Source organism: Prinia subflava, chromosome 6, assembly GCF_021018805.1.
Source record: "Prinia subflava isolate CZ2003 ecotype Zambia chromosome 6, Cam_Psub_1.2, whole genome shotgun sequence".
In the NCBI taxonomy this organism is placed as follows: domain Eukaryota; kingdom Metazoa; phylum Chordata; class Aves; order Passeriformes; family Cisticolidae; genus Prinia; species Prinia subflava.
The window spans coordinates 17,285,641-17,297,202 of record NC_086252.1 but is presented as its reverse complement, the minus strand read 5'-3'; the positions used below and the strand labels follow the sequence as shown (position 1 = coordinate 17,297,202).

At 51.9% G+C, this 11,562-nt stretch overlaps 1 protein-coding gene across 10 annotated transcripts in view; it reads left to right on the top strand.

Moving 5' to 3' along the window:
• The window catches only part of HOXD3 (homeobox D3), a 30,097-nt gene extending 23,738 nt beyond the window's left edge, over window positions 1-6,359 (top strand). For 7 of the 10 annotated variants that reach the window (XM_063400453.1, XM_063400458.1, XM_063400451.1 and 4 more), the window contains 3 exons: window positions 154-237; window positions 3,397-3,942; window positions 4,380-6,359. In XM_063400453.1, coding sequence (XP_063256523.1) covers window positions 3,447-3,942; window positions 4,380-5,131 — 1,248 coding nt within the window. In that variant the 5' untranslated portion in view covers window positions 154-237; window positions 3,397-3,446 and the 3' untranslated portion in view covers window positions 5,132-6,359. The remainder of the gene's footprint in view (window positions 1-153; window positions 238-3,396; window positions 3,943-4,379) is intronic. The other 3 variants (XM_063400461.1, XM_063400457.1, XM_063400460.1) reach the window with 1 other exon arrangement.
• Window positions 6,360-11,562: the final 5,203 nt, after the last annotated feature.

The following is an 11,562-nucleotide window of genomic DNA, read 5'->3' as shown; positions in this document are numbered from 1 at the left end:
AGAAACATCTACCCTTTGTCTGGTAAAGGATCTGACACGGACGGAGAGACACGGTGAGGGGCTGCGGACGAGATGTGCATTTATTAACAAAGTCCTACGGAAGAAAGTCCAAAACAAAGCAGTTTCCGCTGAGAGTTATCACTTCTGTTGCAGGTCCGTGCCCACGGATTATCCAAAGGAACCTGAAGATCCTACTCACACAGTTAAAGTCAAAAATCAAGAAAAAACGTAAGTTTGGTGAGTTCTCTAAATTTCCTTTTCCATCCATCTCTGGCTTTCCCTATCGCGACAGGCCCGTCGCAGGGAGCACAGCCCGGCCCCGGCCCAGGCCGGCCGAGCGGGGAGAGCTGCTCGGTCAAACCCGGCGGCGGCAGCACCCGGGGCGCGCCGCCGCCCCGACATCAGATAAAGAACAGCCCGCAGAGAGCCCTGCCGAAAGCAGCCCCTGTTCCGCGGAAGCCGAGCCCGGCTGGGGAGCAGCCAAGGCCTGCGCCAGCCGTGGGGAGCGGGTTGCCCCCTGTGGGGGCTCCGTAGGTGGTTTAAGAGCCCCCACGGCGGCCACCGCTCCGTGCCTCGCAGGGCCCTTGGCGCTCCCCAGTGCTCTCAGTGCCCTCAAGGACGAGGCATCCCCCGGCTCAGGCAGCCCCAGCGGTGGGTGCCCAGCTGCCCTGCTTGCGGCCGGGTCCGGCGGCGGCTCCGGCGCTTTCCTTATATACAGGGCAGCCCCGGGCCGGCGGCCGGGAAACGTGCCGAGCGGGGGATTCTTTTGCCGGGCTCCCTCCTACGCGCCGGCTGCTTTGCACTTCTGAAAGTGCCGGGGCTTGGGAAGTGTTTTCCTTTTCATTCCTGGCCGGAGCGTTTACTGCCACGGCGCTAGCAGTCATAAATTTTGCTACAACCGCAATGACAGGTGCATTGATATGCACCCTGAGAGCTCCGGCTGCTTTAATAACCGCTTCGCTGGCCGCTCTCACCGCCTCTTATTTATTCGGTATCATATTAGATATTGATCCGAAGCAGAATTAAGTGTAGTGGAAGTTTTAGTAGAGAACTGCTTAATATGAAAGTGTCAGGAGGAAAGCGACTGGCAGCGCCGGGCCGGTGCCAGCCCGGGCCAGCCGGGTCCTGCGCACATGCTGGGGCTCCCGGCCGCTCTCCGGGCACAGCCGTGAGAGGATCGGCATCCCCAAAAAGCGTTGGGACCAGCGGCAGGACAAAAAGCCCTATTATCATGGGCAACGCCTAACAGTTCAGATGAGGTTAACCTTTCTGGAGAGGAGGAAGGGAAATCTGAAACACAGACATGGATACTTTGCGGTTTCCTACCCTCGGTGCCTCCGAGCCCACCTCCCACGGCTCGGCCTCACCATTTGGATGTCGCTTTTTTTTTTCCTTTTTTTTTCTTTTTCTTTTTCTTTTTTTTTCTTTTTTTTTTTTTTTCCCCTGGAGGCTGTTTCAGGTCAAACCACCAAGTGTTGAGCCCCCACTTTGGTGTTACCTATAAAAACATCACCCCGGGCCTTTCACTCGTGGAAAATCAAACCCTGGATAGGTCTCCCTCTTTCTCTCCCTCTCTCTCTTTTTAAGATCTAAAGATGAGCCACCAAACAGTTGAGCATTGTCCATGTGATTTATGGCCCATAGCCTCCTTTTTAGGTTCAAGCAGAGTTCACAAGCAGTTGGTATTTCAGAAAAGAAATAAGGCTTTTAACAGCTTAACAGCAATATTCTTTCTTAAGATTCTGTGTATTCTTTTGGGAACTATATTTCACAAGGCATATAAAAGCCTATGCTTAAGGCAGTGTTGTGCTAACAAAAGTCCTCAGTCCAGACCAGTCCCGAAAATCTAGATGATAGAAGTGAGAAAAGAGCGACAGGGTTATTTGGACAAAAATACTTCCAAGACTCACCAAGATTATCACATCGTATTAAAACTCCTCTGTATCCCCACTGTCCATTTCTGCAGACTCTTAAAACTAAAATTTTCCAGGAGAGACAAACAGTTCCCGTTTCCGTCAGCTCCACTGATCATCTCAAGCTTTTGTTTAGGAAAGAAAAGGACCCCGGCGGTCTGTGATACAGGATAAACCGCCAAGAGCGGCCGTGGATCGCTCGCTGAGATTATATTGATTTACAGAGATGTGTTTCCCTGTGAATTTTAGAGAATAGATTAACGGTGCTTGACGGGACCAAGGGTACTTGCGAGAGAAAGACGAGTACTCTCCTGGTATCGCTTAAGTATAGGCAGGAGAACTATAATTGTCGGACACCTTTCAAGGATTTCTAGCTACTTTTCTCTGGTATGTTAGTAGGCTTAAATCCTGCAGAAATACAAGGAAGTCTTAGGATATCTTGATTTACAGACTTGCATTGTCAGGTGAAGTACGTGCTAATTTACAGAATTACCAAAAGTGTTAGAGAAAACCCCTGTCCCACAAGAAAATTTAAGAGCAGGGAATATTAAAAAGCCGCACCAAAATTGCAGAACAATTTCCATCTTGTACTAAGCGCAGAGAAGTTTTGGGAGCAGCAAGGAGAAAGGTAACAGCACCCTGCTTCAAAACATCTGCCCTGAGGGGACTCTGCGCTTTCGGTGGGAGCAGCCTCATGTGGGAGCCGGGGGCGGGGAGGGAAGAGCCATAAGTTTGCAGGCAGAAAAAAGAAAACAACCCTCTAAAAATTATCTCAAATGTCTCAGGTTCTTTCTACTGGGTACAAATAAAAGGGACGAGAAACGTTGGGTGAGGGAATTTAATTCATCACAGAATTAAAATAGGGGAGCTGACCTGCGACTTCCTTTATAGTGCAAAGTAAAGGGAGTGAATGGCGCCGGTTATACTTTAACTCTGGAGGAATCCGGGGAAAGAAGAAGGGCGGGTTTACAAAGGGGACGGGATTTTTCTGCCTCTGCCCGGCCGCAGCCCGGGCTCCATCCATCATGTCAGCCGTGCGGGGCCGTGCGCACGCGTGCAGGGCGGGGGGCGCGGATGCTCTCGGCCGAAATGGGCCAGCGGGTCTTTGGGGACACCACCCAGCACAGCTGGTCACTGAGAGCTCTCGCCTACAGCCGCGGGGTCCGACCCAGCCGAATTCGAGCGGGAATAGTCCAAAGGCAACACAAAGCAAATAAAACATCCCCCAAAATGCTTCAAAAGGTGTCCTGTAGGAAGTTCCGCCAGTGTGTTCCCGTTCTCCCCTGCACCATCGCTCTCCGGTGGCTCTTTCCCTGCAGTGCCCCTTCTCTGGTGCTCTCCTTCCTTGATGTCTCCCAGCCCTCCCCTGGATGGGAGGCCGAGGACGAGAGTGCCGGGGTGCGGGGGGTGCCGGGACCGGCCCGTGCCAGCCGGTTTCTCCCTCTAAAAGTCTCTTTTGTGTCCCTGCTGTTCCCCTCCCCAGGTGGCTGCGAGTGGCCCGGGCCGAGGACGTGAGGCGCGGGGCGGCGGTCAATGTTATTTGAGCGGGGGCCGCGGGCCTCGGCGATCGCAGAGCAGAGGATGCAGAAAGCCGCCTACTACGACAACGCGGGGCTCTTCGGGGGCTACACCTACAGCAAGGCCGACGCCTACCCCTACGGCGCGGCCCACCAGCCCTACGGCCAGGCCGGCCTGGACGGCGAGTACCCCGGCTCCGCCTGCTCCGTCCAGGGCTCGGCGCCCGGCCGCGCTCCGGCCCACAAGGGCAGCGAGCTGAGCGGGAGCTGCATGCGGCCGGGCGGGGGCGGCCCCGGGGGCAGTCAGCCCCCCGGGATCGGCGAGCATCAGCCCCCGGCCCTGCCGCCCTCCTCCCCGCCCAACCCCCCTCCCAGTGTGCCCCCTCCGAAAAAAGCCAAGGGGGGCCCCAACTCCTCGGGCTCGGCCAGCGCCACCCTCAGCAAGCAGATATTTCCTTGGATGAAGGAGTCCCGGCAGAACTCCAAGCAGAAAAGCACCTGCGCCCCCCCAGGTAGCCCAACACCCCCGCCCGGACCCACTCCTCTGTCGGGGAGCCGTGCTGAACCCCTCGGGCTGAACCCTCGGGCTGAACCCCTCGGCCTTAGCCCCCTGGCTCCGCGCCTTATCTCCTACTCCTCTAGCTGCCATCGCCCTCCTATCCGCCCACCCCGCTGAGGAGTCCCAGCCCTGCCGGCGCTGCAGGTGGGACAGGCTGGGGGCGGGCTCCCGGGGACGCCTGGACCGGTGGCCGCTGGTGGTCTCTGGGGGGAGGCAGCGGGGGGAGGGTGTGTATGTCGGGCAGGGAGGAGTGGGAGGCCACCCCCGGGCCCTCTGCACCCCTTCCCCGGGCACCGACAGAGCGTGAGGGTTTCCGAGGGACCCCGGGAGGAAGAGGGGGGCTGTCTTTCGTGGGGGAAACCAATGTCTCTTTGCGCCTCTTCCCTGCAGGAGAGAGCTGCGAGGACAAGAGCCCCCCCGGGCCGGCCTCCAAGAGGGTGCGCACAGCCTACACCAGCGCGCAGCTGGTGGAGCTGGAGAAGGAGTTCCACTTCAACCGCTACCTGTGCCGGCCGCGCCGCGTGGAGATGGCCAACCTACTCAACCTGACCGAGCGGCAGATCAAGATCTGGTTCCAGAACCGCCGGATGAAGTACAAAAAGGACCAAAAAGCCAAAGGCATCATGCACTCCCCAGTCGGACAGTCCCCGGACCGCAGCCCCCCTCTAAGCGGCCCAAACCACGTCGGCTACTCCAGCCAGCTCCCCGGCGTCAACAGCCTCAGCTACGACGCGCCCTCGCCCACCTCCTTCGCCAAGTCCCAGCAGAGCATGTACGGGCTGGCCGCCTACACGGCGCCGCTGAGCAGCTGCCTGCCGCAGCAGAAGCGCTACGCGGGCGCGGAGTACGACCCCCACCCCATGCAGAGCGGCGGCGGCGGCTTCGCCAACCCCAGCCTGCAGGGCAGCCCCGTCTACGTGGGGGGCAACTTCGTGGACTCGATGCCGGCCTCAGGCCCCATGTTCAACCTGGGGCACCTGCAGCACCCCTCCTCCGCCAGCGTGGACTACAGCTGCGCCGCCCAGATCCCCGGCGGCCACCACCACGGACCTTGCGACCCCCACCCTACCTACACGGACCTTTCCTCTCACCACACCTCTCAGGGACGGATGCAGGAGGCGCCCAAGCTCACGCATCTGTAGCGGGGCGGCGGCCAGCGGGCCCCGCTCCCCTCTCCATTACCTCACTTTTCTGACGGGACAGTGTTACTGTGCTCTCTAGTGCCAACAGTATCAGTGGATTTGTCTCCCTTAGCAGCTCCCTTCTTTCTTCCGCAGCCCCGAGTAGGTCCGTGAGCAGGAGCCTTTCTCTTAGAGCTGTTTTAAGCATGACAGTGCAATATACTGCCAACCGAGGGACTGATAAGCTGGTAATGATGTACTTGAAGGTAAGTCTTAGAGATGCTGTAGTGTTAGCAGCGCGTCATGCTGAGGTGTTTTTAGACCAGTCGTGAGCCGTCGGAACTCGCCCGCGCGTAAGCTTATTTCAGAGAAGTTAATTTATGAGTTCTTCCGTAACGTAAGGATCGCATTGGACTAAATGATATGTATTTATTATTTTAAGCGAGACATTTTTTGTATCACTGATTATTTATCCTCGTCTTAATGTATTTATGTGGGTATTTGTAGAGTTTCTTCACCAATACTTCGGGAGAGGGATTCAGGTCCGTGGTGACTTACATTTCACCTATTTAGTATAATCGGTCTGAGCTAGTTGAGAGAGTAGTCTTGAACAGTTGTAACAGTGGCTGGTGTTTGTAGTTTATGTAAGGATTAATTAAGACAGCAAGTCGTAAATCATTAATAGAGTAAAACAAACTGTGGCATCACACAAAGAGCCGTTACACTTTAAAAAAATATTGAAAGTATTTTTAAAGTATTTATTTCTAATCGGCTGGCCCCACTCGAGCGCCTCGGTGGCTTGGCTGGCAGCTGGCTCGGCCGGGTGAAGCCACCTTTAGTTGGAAGCTTAGCCGCTTTGAGGAGGAGATCTACAAAGAGGGGCTCTTGGCCATCTTGTTTCAGATCAAATCCTGCATATAAAAACCTCGGTGAGGTTAACATTTATTTATTGGCTGGGTATCTATCGCTCATATTATTTCGGTGGGCTATTTTTTTTTTTTTAAGTACACTCTGGCTATCCAAAAATAGAAAAGAAATTAGAAGCTTAGAAGGCAAAAAAAAATTAGAAACCCTCTGATAGTGCTAATTTCATTAGGGTCTCCATAGCAATCCGCGCAGCAGCTGCCGCCTTCTTTGTTATTTTTATACTGTTGTCTTTATACTAACCATAAATCAATTTTTAGACATCTTTGGAAGCCCGAGCTTTTCCTCTTTTTTTTTTTTTCTTTTCTTTTTTTTTTTTTTTTTTTCATAAATATAAACTTTGAAAGAAAATTGACAATCAGATACACACAGCCGAAGGGAGACGCTGAGACGGGGTGCGGGCAGTGGCTGGGCGGTGCCGCCGCGCTCCCCGGCAAGGACAGTCCCGCCCGCCTGACCGCGGCACAGGGGCACCGCCACCTCTCCCGCCACAAACAGGACAGTTAACACGGGGAAGAAAAAAATAAAGTAACGAGAAGATTTGAAAATAGGAAAAAGAAAGGGAACGATGCTCTGAACCCTTGTGTTTCCTCCTCTCTAGTTACACGGCTGTATCGAACTCCTCGCTGGATTTACAGAGATACTTCTTTTGTAAACGCTGTGATTAAAGTCTCTTCCTGACAGTACATATCGCTCTGAGAAGACTATTCTTATCTCTTTCTAAAAGTGTCGAGTTAAATATTAATCCAAACTTCTGTATTTCTCACCAAAACATCTGATGCATCACTTTCCAGTTTGACAAACATTGCAGCTCCTACTCCATCCTCTAATGACAGACCTGGCATTCCTATTGTGAGAAATATTTTACCACCTTCCATCCTGGTCAATACAGACAAGTTTTCTTTTACTTATTTTTCTTTTCTTTCCCATCCCTGCTTTCCTCCTTGCCGTTTGCTATTTATGTTCAGCTGAGCACTAATGATTCAAAATATTACTTAGGGTTTTGTTTTCCCCTCTGTGAGATTTCAACAATGCTGTGCTACAGTGAAAAGTGTGTCTTTTGTTAAATTTCACTTTTAACCAAGCAAATTTCGAGATATGTGTTACAGATCTGTAAACAAAACAGAACAGAATAAACTGCTTTGTTTGGAGACATATTTTAACCCTTTTAAGCCCTAAAATTGTATTCAATGCAAGCTTTCACACAATTTGTTTCTTGGAAGCACCACCCAGGAGTAAACAAAACATACAAACAACAGAAAAAGTAATGCTAGACACCACTTGTGATTTACACTTCTGTAATGTGCCATAAATATACACATATGTTTGTCTCTCCAACACTATCTGCAATCAATGTGCTCACAAACAAAACTGTCCATGTAGGTTTTTTGTGTGTTCTTGAAACACAATATATTTTGCATTACCTGCTTCTATCTGCAAAACAGCAAAGGCACCACCATTTCTGCAGGACACTCAGTGTTCTTTTCCCTTTTGCTTTGTGCTCTGTAGGCTGTTAGTCAAACAGTGTCTGCTCCATCGTACACTGTTAGTTCTTCATTACATCTGCTAAGAAAGAAAAAGCTGTTTAGAGATCTGGGGAAGGAAGGGAGTTCAGAGGAACCCTGACCACAAGCACAGCGTTACTGAGGCCCACTGCCCTGAATTACTTTCATATTGCAGAAGGGGCCAGCAGACATGGTTTCCAGTGGGGGAGGAGGAGGAGCATGTGTGAGGGAGAATCTTCTTGTAAATAAATTCACTTTCTTCTCCACGGCTCTGGCAGAGGTGTCTTGTTTGTAATGCAATAGAAGTGCATGGTGATAACCTAATTATTAGAAGTAATGTAACTTTAGCGAGATCTCTGGCATTTTTACAACGTTTGTACAAGCATCAGCAATCTAGAGGAGAGATACACTTCAGCACAAGCCAGACTTTTTCTTGGCCCATCATTTAAAACCCATAAATTATAAACAACCCCCTTTCACACTCAACAGGGACTCAGCTCCTTTACAACAGCATCTGATGCGATGAACTCCAGTCACCTATTTAAAACACAGCTAGTCAGCCAAGGCCAGGCCTGGGGCTGATCTTAGCTTTGCCTTTCTTTACAAATAAGAGGCATAGCACCCTTTCCTCTCCTTCCCTGCTCCTTCCATCTCCTCCAGACCCATAAAGGGCCAGTGAGCCAGGGTCTCTAAATGCCAGCAGTGATGTTGCATTGTTTGGGATAGGGAGCTGCTGACAGGGCTGGTTGAGAAGTGTCAGGGTTTCACTGAGCTTCAGGGCCATGCAAGCTTTTTTGTTCAGATCTGTGGGGTGTGGGACTCCACTTTATGGTTTGACCTTTAGAGTAATCCACCTTTTAATGGTGTTCCAGCAGTTTCCCCGGTGCAAAAAGGAGCTGAGACTTTGTGTTATCTCCATGGAGTCAGTGCAGGGCTGAGCTACCCCTTTGCATCCTGTTTCTTTTTGGAGGGGCACCCATCAGTGTCCCACTGTGTATGGCCTGGTGAGCAGCACCAGGGCAGGGGAACCTAGACAGGCACAGCCAGAGGCTTCCGGGGATGTCAGTTTTGTAGGTGCCACTTCTGTCTGGCTGGAAAAACAAAGCCAAATGCCTCCTGCTCCATTAGCAAGTACTTCCTGAGCAGACACTGCTAGCTCCCAGCCCTGGTCCCTGGGCAGGACAGGAGGGACTCAGGAGCACCCCCATGGCTTCCACTATGAGACCACACCAGGGTCATCTGGGGCTGCAGGCAACTTGTCCAAAGATGAAGAGGAGGCACCTGGCTGCACGTTCAGGTGGCAAGGGCATGCAAGGGCTGGCTAAAAGAGGGAGCCCACCAGAATCAACTAGAAGTCCCCTGATTTTCTTGACAGCCAGCTGGGTCTTTTGGGCTCCATGGCAAAAAGTCTGAAGAGCAACCACTGGGGTGTATGCAACCCTCCAGCCCCATGGGAAGCCCTTTGAAACAGCCTACAGGGAGATCTGGGCACTGGAAGGACTATTTGACCACAGGAAAAAAACGGGGTGAAGGGGATGGGGCTGCTGGTCTACCACTGGGAGGGTGCCTTGCTGACAGCTGTCAGCTGAGGAGAGAGGGAAGGAGCTGCAGGCTGTGATGCCATCCTTCTACACACCAGGCTGCTGTGCACGCCCAGCGACCACACACAACAGCAGCCTGGCAAAGGCACAGTGCTGCACGGGGGACAGGCCCACGTGTCCAGCACTCCACTGCAGGCCTGCCTGGGAACAAAAGCTGGAGCTGGGTGGGCAGCACAAGGGGCTGGTGCTGCCAGGGCAGTCAGGGCCGTGGTGCTTGGCTGGGTGTCATCTGATGTTATACATTGATGAACAAGATACCTCTGCTTTAAAAGGTGCCAGATAAGCTGGACCAGAGCTCTGTTGGCTGCAGCCACTTTCCAGGGACTGAATGGCAAGTTAATCCCTGAACAGGCAATGTCTCTCTGTTCCCATGCGAGAGGCAGCAGCGGGTACCCCGTGGTCCTGGCTGGGAGTGGGGCTGCCAGGGGAGTGAGAGGGCCGGCTCTATTAAGGGTCATCAATCACACAAAGAGCACTTTTTACTCGACATGGTTCCTCCTACTTCTGCTTGGACCTGAGCCAGCTGGGACCCGAGCAGAAACCCCATCCAGCAGAAGAAGAACGCAGTCCCAGAGCCTGAGAGCCGTGGACTAAAAGGGCAGGACGGAACCCCTTTGGTCACATAGGCTGAGATACACAATAGGACAGAGTGAGGTATCTGGGCATGCACATTCCTAGGCCTCTGCAGATGCTGCTCAGGAGCAGAGGTGAGTCTTTGTCTCTCCTTTTGGAGCCCAGGGTCCTGAAGCTTTCCGAACTTTCTGGCATGAATTACAGAAAGGCTCAGCTGCAATGACAATAAGCACAAAGCAGAGTGACTACAGCAAGGAATTTGTAGTAGACAGGATGGATGTCTCCTGGGTAAAAATACTCATGGATGTAGACTTTGGCCAGTAGGGTTCATTTTTTTCATTTGATGATGTGCAGTTTTTCTTGCAACAGGTGAAGTTTTGGGAGCAGTAGAGAACCCCATGCTGAGTGACGTACACAGCTTCAATCTTTCCTCCAAGAAACCTGGTCCACATTTCAGGATCTTTGGGAGCAAGAAAGGGTAGACAAGACAGAAATCTTGGCTGCAAACCCACTGACACCTCTGTTTTGCACACAGCAGCATGGCTTACCGTGACACCTCTGGGTTGTCAACATGTGTAATATTTCTGTCCCACCACATTCACAGCCATGGGACAGGAAATATGGCTTTACATAGCAAGAGGCCAACATGGACTCATTCTTCAGAGCAAATCTTTACAGAAGAAGGGGCAGACTTTCCTCTTCTCTGTGTCCATACAGAGGATCTTTATTGTTAATCCCACATACTAGGAGAACAGCGATTCCTGGCCCAGGGGTCATCTGGGAAAGGGGAACTTGTGGCAGGGAAATATTGATGACAGAGGGAAACACCCCTCCTGAGGATTGCTGTGACTGCCTGAAAGGGCTGTGCTAGTCCAGGAGATGAGGATGGCTCCCCTGGAGTGCCAAAACTACTCTCCATCTCTGCCCTGGAGCCTCTGTTCATATTTTATTCACATTTTACAAAATAAACTCCCAAGAATTTCCCCTCTTTCTGCAATAACCTTTCTCCCAGGAGACTTTGGTGGTTTGTTTGTGCTAACAGGGCCACTGCTTCAACAACCAGTGTTCACTTACCTCCCTTCCGTATGCCCACCCACACCCTAGCTGTCTCCACACCATGGATGTACATCCCCACTTACCACTGAGAGCCAGCTTTGCCCAGCTGCCAGTGTTGTAGCAGCAGAGGGGTAGGGGCAAGGTAATGCTTGAAGCACACCTTCCAGCTCTGGGGGCTGGGGAGGGACCTGTTTGGTCTCCTGTGTGTTATTGTGACAAGAAGAGAGGGTGGGCTCTTGTTCTAGGGACAAAGGCCACATGTCCCAGTCTCAAAGCAGTTTCCGTGGCTCAGGGCTGCCATTGCCTTTGACACACACACTGCTCAAGCAGCCTCACCAAGGTGAGTTGCTGGTGTCTGCAACCAACAGGACTCAGGGCTTTTTCCTGCACCTTGTCTTGGTTCCACAGTGGCTTTCCCAGGCTTTTTAGAGGTCCACACATTTCCAGAAACATAGTGACACAAGGACTCATTTGGTGCATTGTTCTCACAGAAGTTTTTGCCCCAGCAGCTTCCCTGTCTTGCCATCACTTGACTACTCACACAGGCATCCCTAAACCTCCCAGCCATTCTCAAATTGTTTCTGACAGAATCATGTTCTTCACCTTCTCTTTCCTTTTACTTTTCTTCTTCCTTCTTTTGGCTTCCAAGGAGTCCTTCATCTTTCCCTTCAGACTCCTTGTAAAAAAACCAGCTGCAGTCACTCTATTCTCTATCACTGGAACTTAACTACTTCAGTCTGAACACTGAAATTCCTGCATGTAGAAAAAAAACCTCCTTCAAAAGCCAGAGCAT